Source organism: Amblyomma mixtum, chromosome 9 (genome assembly GCF_055824585.1).
Source record: "Amblyomma mixtum isolate Tamu chromosome 9, ASM5582458v1, whole genome shotgun sequence".
Taxonomy (NCBI): Eukaryota; Metazoa; Arthropoda; class Arachnida; order Ixodida; family Ixodidae; genus Amblyomma; species Amblyomma mixtum.
Genome location: NC_143020.1, coordinates 86,447,031 through 86,465,462, shown reverse-complemented (window position 1 = coordinate 86,465,462; position 18,432 = coordinate 86,447,031). Strand labels below are relative to the sequence as shown.

The 18,432-nt window shown below is 42.3% G+C and overlaps 2 protein-coding genes across 8 annotated transcripts in view; both read left to right on the top strand.

The window, feature by feature from the left end:
• Positions 1-18,432, top strand: part of LOC149329985 (uncharacterized) — a 221,959-nt gene that overhangs the window by 45,273 nt on the left and 158,254 nt on the right. The gene's annotated exons all lie outside the window — the stretch shown is intronic.
• Positions 445-11,163, top strand: LOC149329987 (uncharacterized). The gene is made up of 2 exons (XM_089560706.1): positions 445-6,553; positions 9,166-11,163. Exon 2 carries the CDS (start codon positions 9,204-9,206, stop codon positions 9,888-9,890), a length of 687 nt encoding a protein of 228 aa, XP_089416832.1. The 5' UTR covers positions 445-6,553; positions 9,166-9,203; the 3' UTR covers positions 9,891-11,163.

The window sequence follows — 18,432 nt, the reverse complement described above, 5'->3', positions numbered from 1 at the left end:
TGGTAGTGGAGGCCAGTTGCATACATCACCAGCCTTTGTTTCAATACACAGCGAGTTTGGCAAAACAGCCAAACGAGTGAGCGTAAAAATATAACGTGCCGATAAATGCGTTAGAATTTTTTCATTACGAACGCAAAAATAGCATAAAATACGCTTCAATGAGTAAACTGAGACTGAGTACGCACCAGGAAAGGTCACGATTCCAGCCGGTGAAAACTACTTGTAGTCCTAATTCGTACTGACGGGTCCACTTCGCCGAGTAATAAAAGCAACAGGATAGATAAGCGGGTGAGTTAGTGATACATTATGCAAAAAAACAGCGCGAACAAACGGGGACGAAAGGAAGAATACACAGGAACAGCGCTTGTTGCTGTGTATTCTTCCTTTCGTCCCCGTTTGTTCGCGCTGTCTTTTTTGCATAATAAAAGCAAGCAAACTGTATTCCTTCAGCTCCATCAAGGAAAGAACTGTTGAACAATCCCGCCAGCAATAATAAGGGAATAATTCTGTGTCGAGGTTCTTCAAACACAACGTTCCCACGGAACACGATGAGAAATTGCACACACCGTGCGCTCTACCATTGCTGCCATGGCTGAACCTAGCCTCGTGCGGAGTGTGCGAAACTGACACATGTTTTGTATCGTCTCTTTTTTATACTTAGTAGTATGCTTGCTGTGACACGAAAAATAAGTTAATAATTTTTAAATTGTAGCATATTACTTTTTTTCACAGCTGCAATCGCCATGCGCAGTTTGCGCTATTATTGATAAAATACGATACGAACTTCCGCTGCCGCCTGTCCGCGGCACAGAACAGGCATATGGGCAGCGCATGTAGCATGAAGGCAAGATAACCAATTATCATTAGGGTAACGGGCTAGATTCAGAGAGAATGCAAGCACAGCAGAGAGGATCAGGACAGGTGGGCAGCTGAGGTTCGGAAGTTTGCTGGGATAAGGTGGCTGCCACTGGCACAAGGTTAACTGGAGAAATTTTCGGCCTGTAGTGGACATGATGATAAAAAGCGGGACTCAAGAAGTTTATTCTCAAGAAATATGAGGTCACACATTCAGCTACACAAATGCCAAAGCTTTCCTCAGTTCAACATTCCAATAGTTATCATTGCTAGTGCGATTAGCAGATGTAACACATTTTTGAGAACAAATAACTCCCAAAAATTGAACTGAACCAATTTTTGTACTTTAAATAGTTGGATAAGTTGAATAAAACATGCTTAATCAGAAGAAAATGGTTATTATAGTCCTGGCTGCTGAATAACAAGAAAGTTTTTCAGTGTGTCCTCACTTTTCAGTGTGGTTGAGATAGCTTGCATTGGATAGTAATGAAATAACAATGCGAATCCTGACCAAAGTAACTGGCATTTCAAACCAACTGCGTACAGTTGAGTCAGAAACCTGATGCGTGTGCATTCAGATTTGTCTTTACTACTTCCCATATTTTCCTTCTTTCTAGGTAGGATAATGTTGGCGTGAAGCGAGCACGAAAGCACACAAAAACACAGGTAGCGCTGGTCATGCCTCCAATTTGTAGTCAACAGCGATTTCCAACTTTAAATGCAGTAAGGCAACACGAAAGATTGAAAAACATGGAATTCTTAAATTATATCTCACTTACATTCCCAGGACGTGACAAGTAATATCTACGAGGAGTCTAGGTTAAGGCAGATATAATGTCGTGGGTACGTCTCCAGCTTTTTCATGAAAAAAAAGGTTGGTAAATAAGACGTCTGAGAGATTTTTCTTTGGTACATAGATGTTCAGACTTAATCTGGACATCTATGGGAGGTTTGTGGTTTTCTGGGATGTATTGTGGGACGTGTCTGTACTGTGCACCAAGATATCTCCCCTAGACACATAGATAACTATTGGCATCCCCTTTGTATCAGGCCTGTGGCGAGTGCCACCTTGCCTAGTAAATTAAAGTGGTTCATTGTTTTATTTTTCTACTGGCCATTCATATTTGTAAGCTTTGGATCCATTTCTGTTTATTTTTTTCCTTTCAAGACTAGTTTTTGTATTCTACACTATATTCCTTCGATTTCTATGACGTGTTGCACAATTTTTTCGCTCTACATTTTCTTGGAGTCTGATGGCACATTAGCCATTGTGTGCTTTTGTAAGAGTTCCTTGCAAGTTACACACTAGCTCCTCCAAGTTCACAAATTGTCCTGCCTTAGTTGTGATAATGCCTCTACTTCTAGCCATAATTTTATTTATTTCGTATCTGCTTTTCTGTCTGTTATTTGGCATAATATTTTTGCTAGTAAGTGTCAGGTGAAAAAATTACAAATTGAAATTGCAAATTGCAAGTAAGACAAGAGTCAGTTCTGCATTGCGTGTGGCTATTCAGTTTAAAATTGCAAATGAAACCTTCTTTTTCTAATTGAGCAAATCTTTGGTTGGTTGTGCACGCATTTCTCATGTGCCGAATTGAAAATACTTTATTGAATTTGTATTGGCTGGTTGTAATGCATGATTGTTGCCATATTTTTATGCTTAGTCATGCCTTCAAAGGGTCAGTGGAGATCTTATCCCGACCGACATACTGTGTTGTCATGACAGCGACCATTATTCAACAGCCACAAACGTAGTCATGTGGCATCACAAGTCAAAATTTGTCTGTGGCAAGGCATAGGGTTGCATTGTAAGCTGGCAGTCGGTCGATGCCACAGTAAAAAAAAACCTCCATATTGGATGCACTGCATTATCCCTTGACGTCCGTGCATCCATATATGTGGAGGGAAAGCATGACCAGTTTCTTATCTTCTGCCTGCTTGGTAATCTGGTCATACTTTTCTGCCACTCATATATTTGGCTACAGAGTTCCAAATTAACACTCACAAATGCATCTTCTTGGTCTTATGTTCTTTGGATTAGGTTTGTATTCTGATGTTTTCAGTTACATTTTTCAAGTTGCATGGACCGCATTTTAAGCCTAATGGAGATAAGTGCTCTTTTGCCTTTATTGTCTAATCTATACAGCTTATGTACGTGTCACGAATGATTTACTGATTTCAAATGATCCTCATTTGTATAAAAGGAGGCAACAAAATCTAAGTGTGCACCGTCGTTGCAAAAACATAGATCAGAATATGAGCCTGCCCGGACTCACTCACTGAATTTGAGTCCATATCCAACTCGATCACCGCTCAGGCTCAATAAGACTCAGGCTCTCAATATGAGCCTGAGTCAGTCTACTCATGACTTCTAGGACTGAATTATATGTATTCAATACACAAAGCATATAAACAATGCTGTTAAAGTCTTGGAGACTTCTCCTTAATCTACTACGTGTTGTTTCAAGTTGCAGGCATGAGTCGCAGTATTAGGAGGACACAGAGCTAATGCTTGAGGAAGAACCTTTGAATGCAGCCTTCTGCTGCGAACATATATAGAACCTTACCTTCACTTATGTGCATATGAAAAGTTAGGTGCATGGGAATCCATCTCAGAATTATCCAGACCAGCTGTGCTACTAAAAATATGACAAGTACATTGCATTTTAGCTGGTAGTAAACATCTGTTTTACAAATGTGGACTTGCAGCTTACAGTAGATTGCCATCGGACTTTTTTGCTATCTGTGTCCTTTCACATTTTGTGCCTTCAGAACAAAGGAGATTACAGAATATGTTGTCAGACGTGGATTTTGTGCATTCTCGCTTCTTTGTGCATTGCCATTTGCTCAAAAGCACACCGGCCGTGTTGCTTATGGCATTTGTGTTTGTTTTGTAGTGACTCTCATTTGTTCTTTATTATTTTGCAGGCCATTATCGGTAAGCCATTGTGAACAAGGTTTCAAAGGAAGAAACCTTCCAAGCCATGCCTGACAACTTTCCATGACTCCATTGCTTGATGATCATAAGCTAGGAAATTCCATGTGCAATGATCTCAGTGAACTGTGTCCATGCACAATAGTAGATGGAAGTGTTTTTAATGATATTGGCTGAGTTACAGGGATCTAAATAATAGGGAAAATGTGGACCGCCCTCAGTACAAATTTTTTTTAGGGAATTTGTTCCATAAACAATAATATTCTTTCCACAGGAATGACATTAGGCTTGGACGGAGAGGCAAGCAGGGAATAACGGCAATAAAAATAGGCACCAAGTTCTTTTCTTCTTCTTGGCTCCAGGGTGGTGTAGCAGGACCCACTGGCGTGCAATGGTTGAACAGTTTAAATTAAGCTCTCAGTGGGATTCCCATCTCAGTCACGGCACTAACAGAACACCTGACCACGTAGAGGAATCAAGTGAAGCCTGCAATGTGTGTACTCTTGTGGTGGGCAATTAGTAGTAGTCATAGAATCACATTATTTGGTCACTCAACAGCTAAATGGCCTTGGGGCATTTGAGAAGACAATGAGTCAGATTGGCGCATGTTTTAGGGCAGTTACAACATTCAGGAGATGTTGCATATTTCTGTAAGAAAGTCTGTGCTGGTGTCAGTAGGACACTGCATGTCCCTTCATCAAGTAACTTTGTGACACGGAGAACTGAAAAAAATAAATTGTAAAAATAAGCATCTGGTGTGCACCTTAATAAAGGAGACCCATTGATTTGAAAATATCATCCTCAATCAAAAATACAAGTTGCAGGAAATGATGACTTTATTTTTGGTGCAAACTGGGGTGAAGCAGACCCCATCCTGTTATTCAGAGGTCAAAACAAGAGCACCTCTGAGTTGATGATCGTTGTGAAAACCATCATGTGTGACATCGTATGAGAACACAAAAGTATGCTGTTATTTGTGTGATTGTTCTGTTATGTGGATGAATTGATTTTTTCATTTATGCATTATTCTTTCATTTTTGAATCAAAGCAGGAACATCAAGGATGAGATTTGCACTCGCTGAAGCTTTTAGCATTTCGTGGCTCTTTGTTTGATGCCTCAATCTTTATCCTGATTCTTGTGCCGTATGAGCTCGAATCTGCGAATGCTTGCTTACGTAATTTGATGCAACTCCACCAATTTGCACTTCTGGTTGGGGTTTTGTGAAAACTGTAGCTCTGCAAAACCTGTGCTGTATCGTGTAGTGAATTTTATATTCTATTCTGTTTGCCGCTGTTTACTGATTTTCGGGATCTTTTTGGCTTTGCTCAAGAGTACACATGATTCCTTGTGGTTGTGCACAAGTGAGGGACCTCATTTTGTCATTGCACAATAGCATTACTGACTCTGTCCAAACTGTATTCATTGCTGCGTTCAATTAACCTGCATTCTGACATCGTTCATTTTGTTTTCAGGCCTTTTTAAGAGCAGGTTAAATTTGGCTCTATATGAGTGTGCTGTGACCATGTTTATTGTAGTGTTCTAACAGTACTCAGTGTTGACCGGCACATCTGGAGTCCATTGTTTATGGATTTCATTTCATGATGGTGGTACGGGCTTTGATTTGTCTTTGCGGTGGAAATTGTTTTATTATAATGCGAATCCATTTTAAAAAATTTGCCTATGCTTTCTTTTTAAGCTGTGTGCTCTAGTGATGCTATACACTGTTGCTTAGCGCAGTACCAGTTTTATCATACTGACCCGCAGTGCTTTTTTTTTAGTTTTGCCCGACTGTTTCCCCTGCATCACAAAATTTCCTTAAAATGAGTATAGTCTGCTGTGATACAATTTATCATTGTCATCACCAGCTCTCACGCTCGTTGCTGTTCGATGTCACCTCATCACCGCGTTCCCAGGGATGGACTTCTTCTGTGCCATCCATGGTGTTGGAAAAGCTGGTCACCTTATAGAGCTCTTTCAGAGCAGCTTATTGAGAAACTCAGTCTCAACAGTTTCTTCCTTTTCCCCTCTGGTTTCTTCTCCTAAAATTGGAGATGCGGGTGTTGCACATTTAAATATGGCATGCTCTAACTTCACTTAAGACAGTGTAGTGTGCAGCTTCAGACATGCTTCTACTCGTATAATTGCACTCTTGGAGATGGTGGAGGCAGTACATCATGTTGGGCATATTGGCAACATTCGTGGGCAGCTGTAACCATGGCATTTTTACCAGTAGCTATGCTCTGAAAGTCTTTTTTTTTTCCTGGGTGCAGTGTAACTGTTGTAATAGGTTTATTAAAAAAAATGAGTGCTCTGTCAATGTGTTGTGTTATTAACAATAACTGACACTCAGTAGTTCTTAAGCCTGTGTAGGCAGACTTTTACTGTCCTTCCCATGAAGCCAGGAAATGTGCATGCAAGTTCATTCTTCAATGCAATAGCTGTTGACTGGGTTCCAGTAGGTCTATAAATTCGTAGACAGTAATCACTTTTTCAATAGCATAAGTATAGTAGTCATCTGCATGCAGAATTAAAAGTCTAGAATGTTTGCTTTGGAACTCGGTTCTTTTCATTTTCACCCTACTGTATTTATACAACCTTGTAATGTTGTTTTACAAGTGTGTATTCTATATTCACCTTGTCATGCACATAACACCATATACATGTGTAATCTTTTGTCTCAGCGGATGTCACCTGGTTTTCACATGAAGGCTGGAGCTCCGGGGACCACAAGCATGGTGTACCTTCTGGACAGAGCTCACCAGGTTAGAATTTGCAGTTTTTCTCCATATATGCTTTCGTGAAGGTTGTCTTTTGACAATCAGCACGAAGGATACGGAAGCTTCAGTTTGCATAACTCTGCTGAGTGATGACAGAAGCCAACAGCCGCAGAAACCAAGGGGCACAGGGGATTTTTTTTTTAAGTTATGTATTTTGTGGTGTTGATCAATTTAGAATATTACTGAATATGTTATCGTTTAAAGATAACTGATTAGAAAAGCAGAAGAAAAAACAACCACCTGCCGCCGGTGGGATCCGAACCCACGACCTCCGAATTACGCGTCCGGTGCTCTACCTCTGAGCTACGGCGACGGCTGTCAATTCTTCTGCTTTCGGGGGTATTTATGTTTACAAGTAACCTAACCTTGAGAGTATTCATCAGCGCCACCCACGTTCACAAGCGGCGGACGTAGAACGTCCTGAGTTACCGCAGGTGTGACGTAGAACGTCATCGAACGGAGAGGGTGGAAGCTGCGTGAGAACCCTCTTATGCTTCCTAAGGCGTCAAGGCTGCCAGAATCGAGGCCCTCGCTAAGCAATTAAGCAAACAAGGGAAGGGGATGAGGGGCTCGTTATAGTGATGATATTTGCCTTGGAAAGTTTTTTCTTTGAATGTTTTCTTTGCAATATTAACTTTTTACCGAAGTGTCACGCCTGTGAGTTTGGTTCAGTGACGTAAAAACGAACAGGGTTTGTTGCCTCCTCAGGCAATTACCCTTAGACCTCCCTTAGACACTGTCTGACGAGCGAATAAAGCAAGAAAAAATGGCGTTGTCCTATGTACTAAGCATAGCTAATTGCCATTTGTATGGTTATTAAGCACACCTGGGTGGACGTTGGACAGCGTCTGTCATGTGTCAGGACATTACCCCTCGTCTTCCCCTGTGGTTTGCGTTCCTGCGATGCACCCTCCCACGACCGGTCTCGAGGAGGGGAGCGCCATGTGGCCCTCCCTCGTTAGTTACCTTAACTAACATGTGAGAGGGCACCTGCCTTGTATCGACTTGAGTGCCACAGATTGCATGACTGCTGCACACAGGCGGGAGTACACTCTCTCTTTTGCTAGGCAATTTATCGTGTATGGTCGCTTCGACGCAGCGCTCCACTCTCCACTAGTCCAGAGAGGTCTTGTGGTGGGAACATTCTCCCGCCAGCTCGTCCCGTCTTGTTTCGGAGTTTCCCCCTTGCCCTGGCATAGGCAAACGTTCGCTAGTAACTGTGCTGCTCAGTTGGACGTCCTTAATTCCTTAGTGTATCTTGCTAGCTGGCGTTATTCTTGTTGTATCAATAAATGCCTGTTTATTTCAGCCACAGTGTCGTTCCATTTATTCTCTCAGAGCAAGGTCTGCCGTGTTAGAGGTGCGCTGAGTAGCGTACGAGATCATGGGATGGGGTCCAGCGGTTTTGAACTGTGTCAGCCGTGGGTAAGCGTGGATAATGTATTATCACTCCTTATTAAAAGCCCCAGTAATGCCAGTAATGCCAGTGCAAGGGCCAATGGTGGTGACTGGCATTGATGATATTTCTTACAGGCTAAATGTTTTCAACTGTTTGCAGAAATCACTATAGGGACATCTTGTTTCAGTCCTGAATTGACTTTAAAGGGACACTGAGGAGAAATTGAAGTTGGCTTGTATCGACAGAATACCAGCTCCTGATTACAAAAACGCCACTCAAACTGACAACAAAGCTCTTGTAACGTAGAAAAGAGAAGAACCAAAATACAGGTATCGCCGCCACAGGCCAAACTCGCAAGTACAAGCGTGATGACGTCATAGGACAAGACAGTGTTGCTAGAACCAATGGTTCTAATAACACTGGGACACGAGGAGCCACGAATCACTGAGGCGCAGCCAATGCATGCGTAAATCTCCTTGACGTCGCCAGATGGCGCCACGTACATGGCAGCTACGCGCGTGCCTGCAGCATCGGGACCAATCAGCGCCTGCTCACCGGCTATAGGCGAGCTCCCGGTATTCCGCTAACAGTAACAAGGTACATGGTATGCTAAAGGTGTCTATTTGCGAGAACTTCGTTGACGACTTCGAGAACAGTATCGATCGTAACGCTGGCAAAACGCTGGTGCAAACTTAAGCGAAGCGACGGTAGCGATGGCCGCAATAGCCGATAGATGCCTTTAACATGCGGCCGGCGGTAGCTTTCATTTCGGCTGCTGCTAGGCCGCTGTGTGCTGGCCGTCAGAAATCATGGAGTCCGCGTTACGTCATGAGAACGTTGTGTTTCACGTCACTTAGTCCTGTGTCGTCATAGGAGAATCCCAAGTTTGAATCTGAGTGGCGAGAAAAACTTTTTTCAACTTCGAATCCAAATTTTTCAAAAATAAATGCATCTTTCGCTGCCAGCGAAGTGGCAACAAAGTCATGAAATGCCGAACTATCGGATTTTGCTATAAAAAAATAATAATAGAGTTCTCCTCACTGTCCCTTTAATGTCAATCTGGTAAATAAAACTTCTTATAAATACCTATACCTGTTGATGAGTGTCTCCTCTGTATTCATTTTTTTCCCTAACTCCTAGTGAACTGGGGATTTCCGGTTCTTGCATTTTGTTGAAAGTACTTTGTCTTAAAATGCAGGTTCCGTCTTCACGGAGATCAGACGTGGCACATCTCGTATGCAAGATTCAACCAGTCAAAGGCACGTAGTGAGCCACTGCATGGAATCCACTCCTTCTGGCATGGGTGACCACAGTGGTAATCCCACAGAATATAGGATGCACAAATGCACCCAGTGCAGCAAGAAATTCAAAACGAGATCCAATCTGGTGGTGCATCTCCGAGTCCATACCGGCGACCGGCCATACCATTGTGACCATTGTGGAAAAAGCTTTGCACGCAAGTTCACCCTAGGGCAACACATGCTTATTCACACTGGTGAACGTCCTTATTGTTGTGACCATTGCGGTGACAGCTTTGCACTTGCAGTCACCCTAAAGAGACACCAGCGCACTCACACAGGCGAACGCCCTTATTCTTGTGACCACTGTGGCAACAGGTTTTCACACGAGGTCACCCTAAAGAGACACCAGCGCACACACACAGGTGAGCGTCCCTTCTGTTGTGACCACTGTGGCAGCAGCTTTGCACGGAGGAGTCACCTGGTGGGACACATCCGTACCCACACGGGTGAAAAGCCATTTCAGTGCCAACTGTGCCCCATGGCTTTTGCGGTACGTCGAGGCCTTGTGGGGCACGTTAGATCCCATAAGGGCGAAAAGCCATACCAATGTGACTTGTGCCAAAAGAGATTCAGTAAAAGGCATGATTTGAACCACCACATGAAGGCTCTTCACAAAAAATAGCAGTGGTTCGTGATGCCCTTAGTCAATGTGTTTTGCTAGCTACCATTTTGTATGCAAGCTAACGAGATACTAGCTGACTACCCTATGGAAGGTGTTGGTAGCTAACCTCATCATTAACTCCATTTTGCAGTTTTCATCATTAACTCCTCATCGTTAACCCTCATCATTAACTCTAATGCAGTTTTCAGAAAACATTTGTTGCCTTAGGCAACACACAGACAGCCTGAACACTGAGAGTGAGCCTGCTATGCTCATAAACCTGCATGAATGGAAATAAAATCATGGTAGTACGTGGATAGCATCACTTCTTGTTGGAGAGAGACTTTCAAACACTTTATATCGAATGTTTATTGCTGGTGCCAGTTGTCGGCCTGCCTCGGTGAAGAAATTTCGTGGAGTAAACGTGCTCAAAATTTCTTTTAATCTTTTAGCCTGTGGGGGCTAATTTTTGTGACAAAAAATGTAAACTCACTCATTTATGTCACAACCTCTAAATGTCTGTATGACAACAGAGGAAAACTTTACCTTGTGTAAATTTTTGTGTGTTTGTTCAGTGTTTGTGGCGGGAATGATTAAGGGCGTGTAAGTGTCCAGCCTCATATGGAGGTGTGTTGCATTAGTTTGGTGGTTTTAAGAGTTCTCTGTAGTTTGGAACGGGAACTAAGAAAATATTTTACTGACATCTGCTTTATCATTTCTTAGTGCATTGTCTGCGCTGAATATAAATGACGTATCTATGGATAATTGTGTCGGCAGCATTTTTAATCTGTTTTGGTTGTCAGAATATCAGGTGTTTGTGACCATTTCACATTGTGCTAGCTTTGTTGTGTTGGTGTTACTTGAAAAAGCATTTATTTATATAAGGTGTTCTTGATAACAAGCTGCAAAGGTCATGGCTGCTGAAATAAAAAATACTTTGTTTATGCCTACGAAAAACATTGTAATCTTGTGGTATGTTGTAAAGTTCATAATTTGCGTTAACTGTATGAAATTGCTTAGTGCACATGAGTATTATATTGCAATTTCCATTACAAAATGTTGAACACATTCTGGCTCTTTGTAAAACTCACTGTAATGTAGCTGACCAAAATGAGAAAAGTGCCCAGCAGTCTGCTAGATGTAGCTATCTCGCAAGCTAACAAAGATGACCACATAAGTTGAGTAGACCGTTGGTAATTTTTTGTGTGTTTACTGCATGTAATTGTGTTCCTGCATTGTTCCATGTGATCTTCGGAACTTATCCTGTTGTAAATTAAAAACCGAACGAAAACTGCACAGCAGTGCCGAGTTTTCCTAATAAAATCGTGATCATTGCGATGAATAACGAACACTTGGAATGTGTCTTTGACGAATTGCTGCAATTCATCCGAGCGAAGATAACTGGCACATTGTAACAAACTCCTATTTACCGTATTATCCGGCCTATAAGACGCACCTGCCATATATGCAGGCTGTAATTGAAAAAGTTGGTATATAAGACGCACTTGTGTATAAGACGCACCCCAATTTACCCAGTTAGCCTAGTGAGGCTTAATTAAACATGCATGTGCGGCCATCGTGCACCATACCTGTGAGTTCTTAAGCAACGCTCGATCACTTAAGTGATCGAAAAAGGCAACACTCGCAGTATACCCACCCACGTTTTAGCAAAAAAAGAAAAAAACACGAACGGACTTTTTTCATTTCCGCAACAACTTTTTATTTTAACTTAAAACCTTCGACGTCTTCATCTTCGGGTAAGCTATCAAAAAGTTTGCCCATTTCTGGAGGCAACGCGGCTGAAACATTCTCTTCGCACTATAGACGTACTACGCACACAGAGCAAACACAGTTGCAAAGGGCGACTAAAAAAAACGACTGCTTGTCTTGGCTTGTCTTGTCTTGACAATGGCGAGAAGCGTGATTTTAAGCCATCTTTTGGCAATTCATATTACTTTTGTTTGGGGCCTCCGAAACTGCCGCGTGTTTGTGATCCTGGAAGTCGTTTTCACCGCCGTTTCATAATAAAGTTCACCTAAAAAAGATGCGCACGGCAATACCCGTAGTGAAGTATTAACCGTGTGAAAACCGCGTTATTGCTAGCGGTACTTTTTCAGTGAGAAAAGCTTGAACATGAACCTGAGTAATTTTCGAATTCACAAAAAAAACGAAAAATTCGCTTATAAGACGCAGCCTTGTATAGGACGCACCAGCAAGATTTTTGAAAAAAAGCCGCGTCTTATACACCGGAAAATACGGTATAACATATGCAGCTGAAGTCGGCATCTACAGAGACTTCTTTATTCTGTGTGCAAGCTGCTGTATGCAATTTCTGCATGCAAGCTGCTGACCTAATTATGAGAATACATTGCGCGCAAGGCAGCAAATTATGGTCTATGTTCTTTGGGATATAATTAAACACTGGTGCTTGCCTGCAGCTTCTTGAATTAAGAAGAAACTGCGGTTGGCTGTGAGTAGTTTTCGCAGATGCGAGCCAAGCATCTGATCAGAGAGGCTGCCTCACCTGCGAGACGAAGAGGCAACCGAAATTCTTACTTGGTGGCTGGTTCAAGTTGTGCGTCTGTTTTGAAAGTTGCTGTAGCATTTTTGTTGTGTTTTAGTTAGACGAGTGATGGCTTTTCATTTGGGTAGAGCAGAATGTTGGGCCAGTTGGCGTAGCGATATATTCACGAAAACTTTACGCAGAATGACACAAGATGGAGGGAGAAAGACATACACACACACGAGCACTCGTGTGTGTGTATGTGTTTCTCCCTCTGTCTTGTGTTATTCTGCGCAAAGTTTTCGTGAATATGTCTCTTCTTTTGGCTTTAGGACGGAAGTGGTCTTCAAAAAAAATTTCTGCTAATAAAGTCCTAATTATGAAATCTTAATGGAAGTTGTATTTTTGTGTGCTGTTTCCAAATATGTAATTTAAATTTATGTAAAACGTCCTTATGCACTTTATGTACATAAGCTTTTTTTGCTCAGAGCTTTCAAGAAATTTTTCTGTAGAGAACTTGCTAGAATGCATGCTGTTGGATTCTCTTATTTATTTATTTCTTTTATTTAACTAATACTGCCGGCCCTAAGTGGGCCCTAGCAGGAGGGGCGAAAAGAATACAGCATTGTGAATATGAATTCTCGACATCAAGCTTTGCAAAAAAGGGTAAAATTATTATCCTGCTATCGTAGGAGTTGAGTTACAAATTTTATGATTTTGCCACTTTGTAAACGGGAAGAGAAATATGTATTTCTGTTTCTGAAGTATGAACTTCAAAACCCTGTAATTCAACTTATATAACAGGCAGGACGATAATTGTACCCTTATTGCATAGCTTGATGTCAAGAAAAACCAATGGCCTGCCTCCATTCTGTCAGTTTCTATAAAACACGCGGCAAAATGTTACATAAAATATTGGAATAAGTTATGCAATATTTTATGTAGCCTACTCCAGAAGGACTTGTGCATAAAATTAAATGCTTGGCATCAGCGTGCAAAAGTACATGTTCCCAGAAGATTTCATAATTGTGACTTTATTTTTGAAAGTTTTTTTCTAAGACCCCATTTCTCTTCATTTTAGCAAGAAAATGAAATAGCATCATCGAGGAACTGCACAACTTGCCCATGTACCGAGCCAAGCCTTCAGTTGCTTCACCGACTGGCAGTCGGGCACAGCCCGTTCTTATGGCTGCTCGGACAGCCTTTCTGGAAAATGTATATGTGAGCGGCACCACCCAGTGGGCAATAAACTCCCTTGGATGTCCTGTGGACGTTTTGGATGTCCATGGGACGTCTAAGGGACCTTCGATGACCATTGGGCAGTTTGTCATCAGTTATAGAAAATCCAAGTTAGTGCTGATGTTTAAATTGCTTTTTAAAGAACGTAGATGGTTATGCTATCTTGTACATACTTCCCATTACCACACATTCACACATTTTTAGAAAAAATAAACTATGAATGAACTTATATTACAAAATATTTAGGAAACAAATACGCAGCATCTTATGCTAATGGTTCAAAATCAGCACGCTACGTTGGAAGTGCCGTCATACAAAACAACTGGGAAAGAACAATATGTCTATCTCAGAGTGCATCCATCTTTTCTGCAGTGTGTTACGTTGTGTCTGTGGCTGTAGGAAAAATAGTAAATGATAACATCGAGAACAGCATTATTTTTACTGATAGTCTGAGCATACTCCCCTCACTTCACTATGTGAATGCTGTTACATCACTAGTCAGAGACATCATACACAAGGTAGCAAGAGCCACAATAAATAGACACGAGAAAATTTTGCTATGTTCCAAGCGACATCAAAATCAGTGGTAATCAGAAAGTAGATCAATGTCCTGCACAAGCTTGCCACAAAGAAATCAAGAGTGAACATTCCCTGCATGTGGTACCCAATAAACTCTATACACTATAAGCTTTCAACCACCATCGTTGAAATAATTAGCCTATGTAACATTTGTATGGCCCAAACTAGAGTATGCACACACTATTTAAGCCGAAAGACGCGGGTTCGATCCCGGCCGCGGCGGTTGAATTTCTTTGGAGGAGAAATTCGAGGCCCGTGTACTGTACGATGTCAGTGCACGTTAAAGAACCCCAGGTGGTCGAAATTTCCGGAGCCCTCCACTACGGCGTCTCTCATAGCCTTAGTCGCTTTGGGACGTTAAACCCCATAAACCAACCAACCAACACTATTTAAGACCCTAATGAATCTTTCTAATGCACTAGAAGCAATACAAAGCCACGCCACTCGGTTCATCTTCTTTGCTCACTAGCATCACGAATGTGTCACCAAACTAAATTGCAATGCTCATCTCACAGATTTAACCAACCAGCGTCATATTGCAAGAATATGTCTATATCAAATTTTTTTGATCATGTTCTTCACAAGTCTGTTACGAGTCTGTTATCATTCCTCCCTACTGCATCTCCAGCTGCACGAACCATGAAAAGACCACCTTTCTTCCGCCTGCCTGCACATCTGTCTTCATTTTTTTACGCACTGCGAAAGACTGGAATGACTTGCCCAGCCATGTCATGCCCCATACTGACTGATTGATCACTATCCAAGTCATCAACTGAAGCAACGTTATGCTCTGTAATCCACTCCCTCATGTAACACCCCTTGAAAGGGCCTTTGAGATAGTAAGAACTGAACAAATAAAGATATTGAAATGAAATATTGAAGCAAATCTTAAGATACACCTAGTAAAACCTATTATAGCAGAATGGAGGTCATGGTCACTGCAAAAATGATTCATTGAAGTCATTTATATGGATATACATAGAAAAAAATAGGTTTGAAGGTATAAAGAAATAAAAGCTGAAATAATTTGGTTATTATTAAGTTTTTAGGTTGAAAGCTCTTGTAGTTTAATTGTTATCAATGTTACTGAATCAAGAAAGAAAACTATGTAAAGCATATATCGAATCCCATTAAATATGAAGCCTGGAGGAATATACAATCTGATGAACCTGTGCTCACTGCAAAAATGATGCAGATAACATAGTAAGTGCCAATAGTCCCTATAGAAGATTTTAGATACCCAGATTACAGTATAAATGTATCATAAATCAATAACATCTTCAGAACAATGCTTGCAAAATTTCAATTCAGGTCATTTATTTAGCAGAACAAAATAAAAGGTACGGCACTCATTATGTGTTTACGCTGATGAATGCCTGATAATGTACCTGCGCGCCTATATAGCTCAGTCATTTTATGTCGCCTTCGCATATATTGGACGAACGCACTACACAGTTTTATTCTGGCAAAAGAGGATAAGCTTGCGAGTTGTGCGGAGAAGTACTCACCATAAATCATATCTGATGTTCATGCACAAAGCTGCACAAAGTGAGAAAAAATATTTTCAACTGTTTTATTCTGGATATATGCTGGTCTTTTCAAAAACCCTTGTTTGCTCTTTCGAGAAAGTGTGCTTGTGGAAATGTCTCAATTTTATATATTTAAAAAAAGCAAGCTTATCAAACTATGAGGTTTCATAAGCATCCCAGAGGTTTTTTAAAAGCAAACAAATTCTATCCTCTGGTGGGCGCATGGTAGTCGTAGTCGCATATACGCGCCATAAAACTCAACGCAAAGACAAGCACGTAAGTGATATATCTTGTTGAGCGATATATATCTGCTTTTGAAATGTGCTCCCAGAAATTTTTTTAGTCAAAATCCGGCAGACAAATATGGAAGTCTCTGTATGTTGTGGAAGAGGGAGCTCGCATACCAGGGTGATACCTCCTCTACTCCACAACGAATGCGCCGAAATCGATTACAACTGGCGGAGTAGAACGTTACCATCTACAATCGCAATTAACGAAGTGTCCCTCTGAAGGATCTCGTTGCATAGCGTCACCTTACCGCATTTTCTGAAAATAAACACGGACAGGAGCTGTATTTTAAAACTTTGCACATGATCAGGTTCGTAACAGGCGTTTAGGATAGGCGTGACATGCGTTGTGCGTAGCGGCATCGGGCTGGACGTGTTCTAGTGCTGCGCATTCAACGCGTCGGCGGAGTGTAGTTTCAATACAGTGGAGAGGAATCGCCGCATATGGTTTCTATACGGGCAGTTAGCAGTGGCGACGAGCAAACCATCGCACGAGCAAATTAAGCCAGATATAAAATTCGGATACAAAATTCAAGCATTGCGCTGCAGCGGGTGCGATATCGAAACCAACAGTTTTGCTTTCGATCACGCTGGAAGGTCACAGCTGACAGCCAGTTTTCAATCAACTATAGTGCAGTGGAGAATGATCTCCACATATGGTTTATATTCGCGCCGTTCGCAGTGGCGCTCAGTAAACCGTCGCACGTACAAGTTAAGCCGCGGATATAAAACTCAGATACAAAATTCAAGCATTGCGCCACATCAGATGCGATATCGAAACAGTGTCGAATTTCGGTTTTGCTTTCGATCGCTATGGAAGGTCAGAACTGAATGCCAGTTTTCAATCAAACTTAAAGGAATTGGTGAGCGCTAAAAACCACGGAAAAGAACTAATACACAGGACGAAGCGCTTTGTCCTGTGTATTAGTTCTTTTCCGTGGTTTTTAGCTAGCCCCAGTAGTAGCTCTTTTGACTTCGTTTTCAATCAACTATACCTTGGGCACAGCTCAAACTTTCCTTCGTCGTTAATACTTAATTAAGGTCGTACACATGGTCCTAATAATGTTTTCTTTTATACATTTATTGAAACGTGCCTACGCCTACCATGAGAGGCCATGTATGATAGCGCAAGCTGCATCGCGGGTGGCATCAATAATCACATACTTTTCGTTCATGGAGGAAGAAAAATGTTTTCGTTCCTCGGGGCCCTACTTTTCGTGTGTTGCTGGTTGTGACAGTTCCTTCAGGTTCCTCTAGCTGTCGAATTACATAATTTGTGTTGTCGGTCTGTAAGAAGAATAAGATAGAAGGAGTGCGCTGACGTATCCTTGCGGGCTGCTGCTGTTTCTGTGCTTCTCCTGACGGTTCCGGCTCGTTCATCATTGGTGAGGCCGTTCTACGTTGGGGGGTATTGGCCAAGGCCTAGTTTAAGACACAGTTCATGCATGTGAACCTGAGGGGGCGTTTCGCTGAGAGATGTCTTTGACCTCCCCAGGTGGAGGTTTGGTAGCTTGGTTTGCCAGCTTGCCAGCCCAAAGCCTGCCGCTTGAGTCCTTCCAAAAAATGGCATTGATGCAATTCCTGTGGCTCTCGTCCCAATCGGTGACGGTGCGATCAAAATGAAAACCACCCAAACTAATTCAACAGGAGCTAAGATCATTGTCTGCAAGTCCTCAGACATCGCTTGTGTAGCAGTCTTGCTTCAGTGCAAAATTTTCAGCTCATTGCCAGTGAGAGCATTCATTCCCGAACAGCTTGCATGTGTCAAGGGTATTGTGCGCGGTATCGACCCAGTATCTTCCCCGCAAGAAATTATAGAATAATTTTAGAATGCAGGAGTTGGAGTCCGCCGGCGCGGTGGCTCAGTGGTTATGGTGCTCGGCTGCTGACCCAAAAGACGCGGGTTCGATCCCGGCCGCGGCGGCGGAATTTCTTTGGAGGAGAAATTCTAGAGGCCTTTTTACTGTGCGCTGTCAGTGCACGTTAAAGAACCCCAGGTGGTCGAAATTTCCGCAGCCCTTCACTACGGCGTCTCATAGCCTGAGTCGCTTTGTGCCGTTAAACCCCCAAACCAAACCAAACCAGGAGTGGGAGTCCTTTCAGTCAATCGCTGCAGTAGAGAGGTAAACGGCTCGCATGTTGCTGGTGAATCTGTAATAACAACTTTTGCCGGCTCTTCCTGCCCTCATGAGCTAAAAGTCTGGCCGATTGTATACCGTGCAGACACTCTGCAACCGCCCCCTCTGCAATGCACCAACTGTTGGCGGTTCGGGCATAGTGGCAGAGCAAGTCAGAGACCTGCTGCCGTTTCGTTGGAGAAGGTCATGCTCCTGATAACAGCACCCCAGAGCAGCCTCACTGCTGCCTCTGCAGCAATAACCACCCAGCAGATGGTGCCGATTGCACAAAACGCAGTGAAGAGCGCA